This window comes from Cebus imitator, unplaced genomic scaffold (assembly GCF_001604975.1).
Source record: "Cebus imitator isolate Cc_AM_T3 unplaced genomic scaffold, Cebus_imitator-1.0 Scaffold231, whole genome shotgun sequence".
In the NCBI taxonomy this organism is placed as follows: domain Eukaryota; kingdom Metazoa; phylum Chordata; class Mammalia; order Primates; family Cebidae; genus Cebus; species Cebus imitator.
Genome location: NW_016107546.1, coordinates 647755 through 660292, shown reverse-complemented (window position 1 = coordinate 660292; position 12538 = coordinate 647755). Strand labels below are relative to the sequence as shown.

The window sequence follows — 12538 nt, the reverse complement described above, 5'->3', positions numbered from 1 at the left end:
TTCCATGTTTATTTGCATCTTGCAGGTCTGGACAACCTCATTCTGGCACTTTTTGGGTTATGATACTGGTGATTGTCACATTAAATCTGCATCATATTTGTGCTGTGGTTAAATGAACTTTCCTATATCCATCCATTTTGTGTATTTTAATCTGAGTAACTTGATTGCTCTTTAACCTTTACTGTTTGTCCAGCAAAACGTTACAATTCTGCTTGGAACTGTTGATTTTTCTAATGAGATTGTAAGTCAATGGGAAAGTCACACTTTTAATTTGGTGCATAGATGATGAATAGAAAAAAGATTTTTGTGGAGTTTGTCTAATCTTGAAAGACCACCTTTGACTCTTTAATTTTGGAAGGGTTTGCCCCATCCCAGTGTGAACTTTGTAACTGAAGATTTCATTAGTATTGGATCAGTTTTACTTTACATAGGGTGCGTAATATGTTTAGGTGGTGGTACAAGAACAAGCTTTTTTTGAGGTGGAGTCTTCTTGTTGTGCAGGCTGGAGTGCAGTGGTGCAATCGTAACTCATTGCCACCTCGTATTCCTGGGCTTAAGCAATCCTCCTGCCTCAGCCTCCCAAGTAACTGGGATTACAGGTGCATGCCATCACACCCAGCTAATTTTTAACTTTTTTGTAGAGATGGTATCTTGCTGTGTTGCCCAGGCTGGTCTTGAACTCCTGGGCTCAAGCATTCCTCCCACCTTGGCTTCCCAGAGTGCTGGAATTACAGGCCCGAGCCACCAGATCTGGCCCAAACATTTTCAATAGTTATTTATGTTAATATGTGTTAGATAAACTAATAACTCTCAGACCGGAGGTTTCGTGATATTGCGTAGTGACAAGATTAATGAAGATTTCGTTTATTAGAATTTTTTTTAAAACACTGATTTAAAGGAAAACTGAATAGGTAATGCTGATTATTTGATGATGTATCAGAATTAGTTTCAGCTAAGAAGGACATAAACCCTCATATTACAATGGCTTAAGCAGTAGACTGATTTACTTTTCTCTCATGTAAAGGAAGTCTAGACTAGAGTACAGCTCTGCAACCATTAGAGACTCAGGCTTCTTTAGATTTTCACTCTTTCATTTCTCAAAAATGGCTTTGACCCTACTGTCCAAGGTGGGTGCTTGTGTTTCAGCCATCACATTGATTTTTTTCCTGCCGGCAGGATGAAGAAGGGAATGGAAGAGGCTTGTATCTACTTTAAGGATGCTTCCTAGAGGTTACTCATGGTGACCTAGATGCATTGGAGACAAGGAAATGTCTTTTCTGGAGGAAGGGAGGTGTTAAACATTGGTGATTCTATTTCTAAAGCAGAGACTGATATTTGGGGGCAACTGTCAGTCTCTTCCAAAGGTAGTACTTAAGTGTAAAAATTGTGAAAAGTGGTTCTCAAATGATTGCCGGTCAGGAAATAGCATTATAGATTGTGATCTTTTGGATAGCTTTGATGTATATGTTTTTCTTTTTTCTTTAGTGCCCACAGCCGCTCCTTTGCCAACCAATTCTACAGGTAATTCAAGATGACTATTTTCTTGCTCTTCCTTCAGTATTTTAAGTCCTTTTCATGGATTAATTTTAAATAATTATGTAAAAGTTGTTAGTATAATTTTAAAGATGAATAAAAACTTAAGTGTCTTGGACCATAGCAATTAACATTAATCTCTACCTTTTGTGACAGTGACACATAACTCTAGTGTTTCATATTGGGGAATGTGAGCAGATTTGCTGAGGCTGTGTCCATTGAGTCTGTAAAATACTTACTTTAGATTTTGTGGAAATCCTGGGAAATACAGAAGCCTAAAGCAAATTATAATTATCATCATCCAGAGCACCCCAAAATGTTTTCAGTTGTTAATTTCTTCTAGTCTTTTTTATATGTATATCTAAATAAATAAACTTTTTATGAAATTGGATAACACTCATGCACCTTTTATCTTTTTTTGGAGCAGAGTCTTGCTCCGTCACCCAGATTGGAGCGTAGTGGTGCGACTTTGGCTCACTGCAACCTGCACCTCCCAAGTTCAAGTGATTCTCCTGCCTCAGCCTCCTGAGTAGCTGGAATTACAGGCACCTGCCATCATGTCTGACTAATTTTTGTATTTTTAGTGGAGACGGGGTTTCACCACGTTGGCCAGGCTGTTCTCGAACTCCTGACCTCAAGTGATCTGCCCACCTCAACCTCCCAAAGAGCTGGAATTACAGCCACAAGCTACCGTGGCCAGCCTGTATTTTCTCTGTTAATGTAAGCATGACGGTACACACTTTACCAATCCTGCTCTTGATTGGAGAGTTAGGCCATCTCTCATTCTCCATGCAGTGAACATCTTACATAGAATTACATTTGTATTTGTCTCTGATAGGATTGAGTCAAACAGAATTTCTAGGTCAGAGGGTATGATTATTTTAAGGCTTTTCAGAAAGGTTTATTGTTCTCATTCCTGTCAACCTGGAAAGTTTTTACCATGCCCTCAACAGCATGGATACGAACTCCTTAAAATTTACTAACTTGAAAGGAAGAGTAAATATGAAATATTTAACATTTACAAACATTACAAATATGCATCTATTCCAGGACAAGTACTAGGGTAGATGGTAGGGATATGGAGACAGAAATTAGCCAGCATTTTGTCTTCTGTAGGAACAATGAAAGATGTCAGTGAGCACAGTGTGTTGGGGAATTTGTAGAAAGGTAGGTGTATTGGGTGGCACACAGATGTGGTGATAGTTTGGTAGTGAAACCACACTGGTAAAACTTGGAAAGAGCCTCTGAGGTGGAGCAGGGGGCCAGCACATATGTAGGAAATGGGAAGGAGGACAGTGAAGTCAAAGAGTGTCCTATCCCATAGGCTTAGAAAGTTGAAGGGGTGTGGCAGGGTGCGGTGGCTCACACCTGTAATCCAGCACTTTGGGAGGCTGAGGTGGGCGGATCACAAGGTCAGGAGATCAAGACCATCCTGGCCAACATGGTGAAACCCTGTCTCTACTAAAAATACAAAAATTAGCTGGGTGTGGTGGTGTGTACCCATAGTCCCAGCTACATGAGAGGCTGAGGCTGGAGAATCGCTTGAACTTGGAAGGCGGAGGTTGCAGTGAGCCGAGATCGCGCAACTGCACTCCAGCCTGACAGAGCGAGACTCTGTCTCAAAAAAAAAGAAGGCATAGGACTTTGTGACTGAGGGGAGAAGAGATGGAGTGATAGGGAGAGGTGAGGAATTTTCACCAAAATAAGAGGAAGAGCAGTCTATTGAAGTTTGGGGCTGTCATTTGGGATTTTAGTTTAAGATGTCTGGAATCCATTAAGTGGAATCTGTTTAGTGTTCAGGAAACTGCAAGTCAGGCAAGAGCTCTTGGCCAAAAATATAAATCAGCATAGGCAATAGTAGAGGCGCTGGAGGAACATATGGAAAGGAGGGATAGGGCTTGAGGACCACTCTAGGAAACAGTAATGTCTAAGGGCTAGGAAGAGGATGGGGGAGGAAATAAAATAGGGTCGGGTAGAGAAATAAAAAAGCCCAGGGAAATATTTGCAAGAAACTAACAGTATGTGATTGTAGGTGTATGGAAAAGGTGGTCAAATGCTGTAACAAGGACAAGAACTCATTTTGAAACACTTCGGCAGTGATGTGTTGGAGCTGGCTTGGACCAGTTTTTGCTAGCTAATTGTGCACAGCTCTTCGCGATCTGTGTTCAGTGATTTCATGTTGGTAACTTGAAATTGGTTACCATGGAAATAGTCATGCCGTGGAAGTCTGCAAATGATATAAAACTTATTTTGAGCTGATGATTGTATGGTGGTGTGGTTGTAAATGTTCAGCGCCCATTAGAAGATGTTGACTAGGATATTAAAGGTTGCTGAAACCAGAGGTGTTTAGAGAAAAACAATTTTCAGAAGCTTGGTTATGAAAAGAAAATGGGGTGCTGGGAGTGGGGGAACAATTTCTTCAGAACTGTTGTGAGTTCACAATTGATGTAGTCCTCTGCAGCTTTCTCCACCCTGGGTCTTTCCTCTCTAGTTCTGTAAAGTGGAAGGCAGCAAGGGCTTATCTGCAGAAAATGCATCAATTGACTAACATTAGTTGAAGAACAAACCTTTAGGCTGTTTCTTTCCATGGCATATGTGCCTTCTGAAGAGAGCAAGTGAGAAGTGAAGGGACAGTTACAGACACAGTGCAAAGAGAATCTAATTTATATAGAGAAGTGTATAATGGGGTTAATTATAATGGCCCTCCTTTAGTACAAATAACAGAATAACCAAAATATGTCAGATACAGTGGAAAATGTTCATAATAGATGAAGTGGAAGATTAACTATATTAAGTAATTCTAGTACAATTTTAACTTTTGTTATATACATGCCTAGAAAAATTGTCTAGCAGGAAGTAAACTGTTACTTTGCTGGGACTACTTCAGTATTTTTGTAGTATTTTCTAGATTTTCTTAACACCAGTAGCAGCTTTTATAACTAACATATATATATATATGTATGTTTGTTTTTTTTTTTTTTTTTTTTTTTTTTTTTTTTTTTTTTTTTTTTTTTTTTTTTTTTTTTTTTCCTTTCCTATGGTGCGAATTTTTTTTTCTTCAGTGAAGGAAACAGTAGGGCAACAGAGGTGTATTCCCTAAGTGGTGCTTTTATTTTGAAAATATTGTCAATTTAATACTTTTTCCAAAATTGAAAAATATTTTGCCTACTTATAAAAACTAGTTTTTACCTTGTTCTGAGGCTGAGTAGTGAGAACCAAATTGCAAATTTGCAGAATTTTTTTCCTAATGTTGTCAAACAGTAATAATGTTTTGAGATTGAACAGAATTTGATGTGTTTAATTCGTAAACTGTATTTTTTGTGGTTACACAAAAGATACACAAGCAATAAAAACCTTGATGGGACTAATGAGCCTTAACATAATAATCATAGCCTCTAATCTAGGAATTCTATGTAAGGATCAGTTTTATCAGAGATAAGGTCAAATATTTTCCTATAAGATTTTCCCAGTATTGAGAGATGAAAGAACTGTTGAAGAGCAGGATGGATGGACGTATGTACAACAATGCTTGAAGTAAGAGGGGAAAGAAAGCAAATGGGTCTGAACATATCCATCGATATTATTTGTATATCACCTATTAGCTTCTAAATAGTATCAGTACTAATAAAATATATCTTATGCCCTGTTGACTCATGGTCATGTAGAAATTAGAATACCTTAGTTTCCTAGGATTCTGTCAACCTTGAGATATGGGTAGTCTGCCTGTTACGAGAGTCCTTCTCTTTCAAGATCTACTTTTAGCAATATTCAGATATTTAGCAATATCTGAAAACTGTCAAGCCCTGCTCTTTCAGTGTGTAATTACTCTGTGTTTTAAGGCACAGAACTTCCTCTTTTATGTTAGAGTTTGGGACGATGCTGATTCCTATTGAGGTTTGTGTTTTGATTGTTTGAAAGACCGTCTAATACAGTGAAAAGATTACTTCATTTCTGTACTTCATCAATAGTTATTTGACACCCTTTCCCTGTCTTTTCTTTTGTGGGTTAAGCATATCACTTTGAAGTCTGTTCAGTTATGTACCTTAAACAGAAGTAACATTTGTTTACAAATTCTCTTTAGCCCTCAAATCCTTTTTTCTGAAACAATACAAGAATGAATGTTTGCATAGCACCTTACCTTTTCATAAAAATATAAATCTCACATGATTAATCTTCCTCATCTTTCCCCAAATCATTCCTAGCTGCCGACCATCATAAGCACATCCTTATATTGAAGCCCTTGCACTCTGAAGCCTGACTTAACTAATGATTTCCTGAGACAAAATAAGCTTTCTTAGCTAGTGACTCCTATAGTGCACTTTACAAAAGTCTGAACCCTATCCTTAGGACAACCTCTTAATGAAACCTTTCTCAAACGCTCCAGCAAACTTTGAATTTATTTGGTAGCTTTTTGGATGCTAGAAAAAAATGTTAATTTATATAAACTATATCCACATTTCTTTCTGAAAGCTCTGGTCAGACTTCTATTAGTATTGATAGTACTAATAGAAACTTAATAGGTGATATACTGGTTGGGCACAGTGGCTCATGCCTGGAATCCCAGCACTTTGGGTGACCAAAGTAGGTGGATCACTTTGTAATGTTGGGGCTCAGGGGTAGCCCTCAGTTCTCCTGAGAGGACATTTCTCCAGGTTCTTGGTCTATCACTCCCCAAGAATGGGAGAGACCACGGCACAGTGAGCAATAAATGCCAGACTCAAGTGTTTGTGGAAAGTGATTTATTTAGGTAGAGAGAGAGAAAGGAGGAGGAGAGAGAAACAGCTAGCTCTCACACTGAGTGAGAAGGGTTCCCAGAGGGAGAAAACCAGAGAAGGCAAACTCCCCTCACACTGAGTGAGAGAATCCAGAAAGATGGAATCCAGGAGAAGACAGGTTTCACACTGAGTGGAAGGGGATTGAGAGAGAGGGAGTTTAGGAGGGGAAGACAGGCTTCGACAAGAGATGTGTGGAAGGGGACTCCAGAGGGGATATCCAGGAGGGAGAAAGACCACTTCCACGAAGGGGGTGTTCATGGAAGGGGACCCTAACATGGAGTCCGAAGGGCTGCGGAACAAGGGAGCTTTTAACCTGGGAGGAACCCCCACCTTCTCCAAGACCTCTGGCCAATGAAAGGAATTCCTTAGAACTTCCTCTGGAGTGATTGACTTTTTGATTCTTCCCACGCCTGTGAAACTTAAGACTGTTAAATCTCTGCGTTGGAGAGAGATGGAAGGGGGGCATGGCACTGGGAAGTTCTTGCCCTTGAAACTACGCCCCCTTGTGGACCCGGTAAGAGAATACATTCCCTCAACTTAAGATCAGGAGTTTGAGACCAGCATAGGCAACATGGTGAAACCCCGTCTCTATTAAAAATAGAAAAATTAGCTGGGTGCCTGGAATGCCAGCTACTCGGGAGGCTGAGGCAGAAGAATCACTTGAACCGGAAGGCAGAGGTTGCAGTGAGCCAAGATAGCAACTTTCCACTCCAGCCTGGGTGACAGAGCAAGAGACTGTCTCAAAAAAAAAAAAAAAAATAGGTGATATGCTAATATTTAGTAACTCTTTGGATGCTAGGAATAATGTTAATTTGTATAAACTATATCCACATCTATGAGAACTCTTACAGATGACAACTTGTAATACACATTGTTCAATGTTCTCTTCTTAAGAGTGGGTTAGTCCCTAAAATGATTTTACATTCAAACTAATCCTCCTCAGTGTGCATCTCTTTAGAGGTATCATCAGCTATTAGGTTGGTGCAAAAGTAATTGCGGTTCTTGCCATTAAAAGTAATGGCAACTCAAATAGTCTCTGGGCCTCATGCAATGTGGTAGACTAGAGCTTATCTTTGGTTTCAGAGAATCTTATGTTGGGAAACTGTGGGCCCAGGGCCCCTATTCTTATACAGCTTTATTGGAACATACCATGCCCGTTCATTTTCATGTTGTCTTTGGCTGCTTTTGCATTACGCAGTGCGCAGAGAGTAAAATACTTACTTTCAACTCCTTTAAGAAAAGGTTTACCAGCCCCCAAAGTGAAGAAGATAGGCAAATCTCCATACCCTCATAAGAGAGAACTTACGACTTTAATAGTTTTTGTCTTAGAAGAAAGATTACAGGGAATCGATAGTTTCCTCACCTAAATATTCTTGTCCTTGACTGTGGGCAAGATAAAAGTTTTTGCGCATTTTATCCAAATGTATACGTAGATTTTATATAAGGGATATATAGATATTAACAATTTTATGATTGCTTACTGTTTTAAAATACACTTAAATCCTAGTATTCATGGGTGTGTAGCTATGTTAGTAAACCATTAACTGAAATTTGGCTTTTGGTCTCTTAAAAAATTGAAAGCATGTTGAAGTTGGTAGCCTTATTTTTAAAAGCTGTTAGATAACTGGGAAGCTAGAAATTTAAGGTTTTTAAAAAAATGTTGCTTTCATTCCAGCTAAACCCACAGTTCAGCCTTCCCCTTCTACAACTTCCAAGACAGTTACTACATCAGGTAATTGAGGCTTTTTAGATTAACAGTCATGTAGGATGTGTGTATGATGTTGCCCTTTACAGTTTCTACCATCATTTTCCAACTTTATTAGTGGTTATGAAACTGAAGTTCATCTCTTACATTTAGGGGGATCAAGGTAGTGCTTTATTAACACAAATGATAGCTTTGCTGAGATTCCTCTTCTCATTTTTAAATGTGTAATCACATTTGACGTGACACTTCAGAATTAAGTAATGTTTTTCCAAACACTTCAGTACAACTGTGTGTAAAATATAATTTGTAATTTCTGATGACTGTTAAGGATTGGTTGTGTGCTATAAGACAGCATAGTGATTTGAGGGAATATAATACATCTGTCATTTTCACTGAGAAAGGTCTAAAAATCGAGGATCACTACCAGATGTGCACCTCACTTTCTTACCATTTCTTAACATTGCTCAGTAATGTGAAAATTAGCTTGTTATTAAATGATTTGACATAATCTAATTTAAATCATGTTTAGGTTATGCCACAGGACATTGTAGGTACACAGGTTAAGAATCCTTTTGTCCTTGTTTTTAAAAAACTGATGCTAATGAATCTTCTACCTGCTTTTTGTGATTTCTTTGGCTTCGTGCTTATGCATGCTACCTTTTTCTCGGCTTCAGTGAAGCCATTCTGTCTTCACAAGAAGGAATACAAAACAGTTGTAATTAATTTTAAAGTAGCCATCTTGTACAGCCACTAGAACCAGTGTTCTTTGATAATCTATTTAAGAAAAAAGTAAAAGTTATTTTACATGGCAAATTGCTTTTTGTTTCCTCTTGAAACATTTTACTCCCTGAAAAATTCAGATTTTCATTTTTTCTTTATGACTTGATAGTACTTTCTCATAATGTTAAATTTGTTGGCAGAGTATGCCTTTAATCACAAGTTCCTTTGCTTGTTGAAATTATAAATTCCATATCCTTAAGATTATTTTTATAACATGAAAATTTACAGCCAAGTTTTTGACCTTATACTAGTAAATTCAAAAGTCATGTGAAGTTTCAGCACTAATTCTGATATTTACACTTGCAATTAACTAGAAGTACATAGTCTGAAGAAATTATTGCATAATTTAGAATTGTTTGGTATATCCCAGGGCACAATTTGTATACCAGGAGAATTCCTCCCATGGTTTTTATATTTGTAGTAATACAGCAGCATTGACCACTTTGTATCCTTGGGTGGAATGAAAAACGGCATATATAATGGTTGTCTTCCTTAATTAGGGATAAATTCTAACTGTAAAGACTTGACTTGAGGAAATACTTTATAGAATTTAACACATGGCAAATAGAGACTCAGGTGGGTCTTGAAATTACAATAGAATACCATGAAACTTACTGAGGATTGTTGTTCCTTTTGTCTTACTTAACAGGTACAACAAATATCACTGTGACTCCAACCTCACAACCTGTGCGAAAGTCTACCTTTGATGCAGCCAGTTTCATTGGAGGAATTGTCCTGGTCTTGGGTGTGCAGGCTGTAATTTTCTTTCTTTATAAGTTCTGCAAATCTAAAGAACGAAATTACCACACTTTGTAAACAGACCTGTTGAATTAATAAGGACTGGTGATTCATTAGTGTAACTCACTGAAACCAAAATACTATCTTTCAAGATGTCCCACATGGAAGACGCTATTCCAGGATCTTTAAATTTCCATGGATGCATATAGGATGTTTGGGAGCATCATCTTTGAAGAAAAAATCAAATCATTGTGTTCAACAGGAATATTTAAAATATTCTGCATGAATCCTTGTGGCCGTCTTTTATTTTAAATAGCTGCTGCTGTGGGTTTTTTTTTTGTTCCCCTTAACATGCCAAATGTAACTTTCTGTGAGTGATGGAAAATGTTGTCTTGTGCAGACAACAATCTGACTCTTGGCAGTTTAAATTTAATAATTTTGATTTCGTGAACAGAATTGAGAAGAATGTGCCAAATGAGAATCAATTAGGTGGAATTTTGGCTATCATTTCAAAAGTGGAATAAATTTATAAATTTAGTAGTACTAAATGGTATCCTTAGAGTAAAATTTTGTGCTTGATAACAGTTATTTTTTTCTACATTAGAAATAATATGCCACACAGGGAATTACATTCCAGATTTAAAGAAATGAATGGAAAGGATACCATTAGCGTGTAACAGGTTGTTCATACGTGTAAAGCACCTTATGCCATTGAGAAAATAAAGAACAGTGCCTTAGAAGACAGTGAAAGGTAAGCTCTAGCTTAATGCCTATGATTTGTTCTTTCACGTTAAGGAACATAAGGATTGGTCAGAGGATGTACCTTGATGTGAGCAGTAGTAAACCTGTTTTAGATATCATACTGTTAATATTTAATTGAAAATTTACTTTATTTCAGAGCAGAGAAACTTAAGCTACAGGCTTTTATACAAAATTGAAAGCCTTTGTATATTGAACCTCCCAACATTTTTCTTATGGCTGTTAAAAAGTATAGAGATAAATTGATTTAATTATACTTTCCTTTGTACTTTAAAAAGTATGCTAGCACTATTGTACCTTGAAAGGATTTCCACCAAACTTTCTTGAGAAGTGACTTCTTTGGTGAGGCAAGGAGGAAATATATTATTTTAGAATCATTTACTATTTAAATGAGACAATCATATTTTAGTATCATTTCCTATTTAAATGAGACAATCATTTTAAGTTTTAAGACAGCAGAAGTGACCAATGTAATTTCAGAACACCTAAGGATTTTTTGGTTGATCCAGTTACGGTAGATTTTTACTGATTGTCCTGGATGAATAGACTGTGCTTTTTCTTTTTCTCTCCTTTGTTCTTGGTTTCCCATAGTGTAATAAGCATGCATACTTTTACTTCTATAGTTTTCTTGTTTAAAGGGGTCGTCTTCAGTTTTAGAGGATCATTTCTCCCTTGCCTTTGACTCATTGGACTAGTTCAGAGGCTTTAAGTAGTTTAAAATAGGCTTTTGCTTTTCTAGGTCATTAACGTTTTTTATGTAGTTTCTTTAGCCTATAGTGGCTGAGTTTCACACTTGATTTTCAATATTTTATAGTAGGAAACAAAATATTGCTTTGGTTCATTTCATAAACTGAAAGTCTGCATTTAGATAACTATTAAAGGTTAAGATGAAGAATTACCGTTTCTTTGTTACTCATTGGTACAGCTAAAGTTTGTTTTACTTGCACATTTGTACATATACCTAATGTTTTCAAGTGCCTTAATTGTTTAAAATCTCTAGCTTCAAAGTTTCTTGGGGAAAGGTAGGTTTACCTCACATTTTTTGTTCTCATTAGTAATATTCTAGGTACCTCACAAAATTTATTATGGTGCCATGGCTGTTAGTTTTTAGTGAGTGCTGTAGGATTAATTTGAAAATATGCAGAATTCCATTCCTCCTAAAGTAGCAAAAATCAGCTACAGTGATGTAATAATTGTCATTTACCTGGGTAAGAATTCCCTGATACACATTAATGTCAACATATGTAGCAAATTTTGTGGAAGTGTAATGATTGATTGGAAGCTTCTGTAATTTTGAGCACCAACACCTAGCATAATGTAAAATTAGATTTTGCAAGTCTACAGATGAGCTCTTGCAACAGAACTCAACAGCCTTTTTACTTTTTCCCCGACTTTAGCAATGTAGTATCTTGAGCCATTAATAATTTTTGGGTTTTTAAAAAAATCCAGAAGGTATATAGAAACCTTTTCAGATTTTTCATCTGATTTGTTCTTGCAAATGTTCTATCAAATACCTTATTTTACCTTACAGATACTTGTTGCACAGGCAGACACTGCTGTATTTAGACATTTTTATTTCAGTTCATTAAAAACTGCAAAACCAATCTGTATCATGTACCAAACTGATTTAAAATAAATCTACGTGTTTATTGAATTAATCTCTTTTCTATTGAGTGGAGTGTGTTATTGCATTTGGCTTATAAAATGTAATGTTTAGTCGATTTGTCTTAACAGTCCGCTTAGGGTGGGTTTTCTGCTCAATTTGTATTGCTTCTCTATACTAGCAGATAGTAACTAAGGCAAATATTCATATCAATAGAAAGCAGAGCCTTGGAAGCAATAGGTGAAGGGAGGACTTGGTACACCTATGGGAGTGATATGCAAGCTGGTCGTCCACAAATCGATAGAAATTATGCTGTAGTTTTCCAATAATTTATGAGAGGAATGCTATCTTGTTTTTACATATCTGAAAGCTAGTTTGTGACTTTCTGCCATTTTAGTTCATACTGCATATCAAGTAAAAACCAAGCTACTATTTGGTATAAATTACTGTGACTGTAAAATGTGGTTCGTGCATGCTGTGACTATAAAATGTGGTTCTTGTTATTTTGTGGGCCAGATTATGTTCTAATTTAAATCACTGGACTTGGACTAAGAATTTACTCCTCTATAAGCCTTAAAACCTGTAAGGGTGGACTGAATAATTCTCTTTAGAAATAATGAATTTGGGGTTTTGTATTAGCCTTAT

The 12538-nt window shown here is 36.9% G+C and overlaps 1 protein-coding gene across 4 annotated transcripts in view; it reads left to right on the top strand.

Annotated features, from left to right (window-relative positions):
• The window catches only part of CD164 (CD164 molecule), a 19504-nt gene extending 7556 nt beyond the window's left edge, over positions 1 to 11948 (top strand). For 2 of the 4 annotated variants that reach the window (XM_037727435.1, XM_017497416.2), the window contains 3 exons: positions 1486 to 1521; positions 7984 to 8040; positions 9443 to 11948. In XM_037727435.1, coding sequence (XP_037583363.1) covers positions 1486 to 1521; positions 7984 to 8040; positions 9443 to 9609 — 260 coding nt within the window. In that variant the 3' untranslated portion in view covers positions 9610 to 11948. The remainder of the gene's footprint in view (positions 1 to 1485; positions 1522 to 7983; positions 8041 to 9442) is intronic. The other 2 variants (XM_017497417.2, XM_017497418.2) reach the window with 2 other exon arrangements.
• Positions 11949 to 12538: the final 590 nt, after the last annotated feature.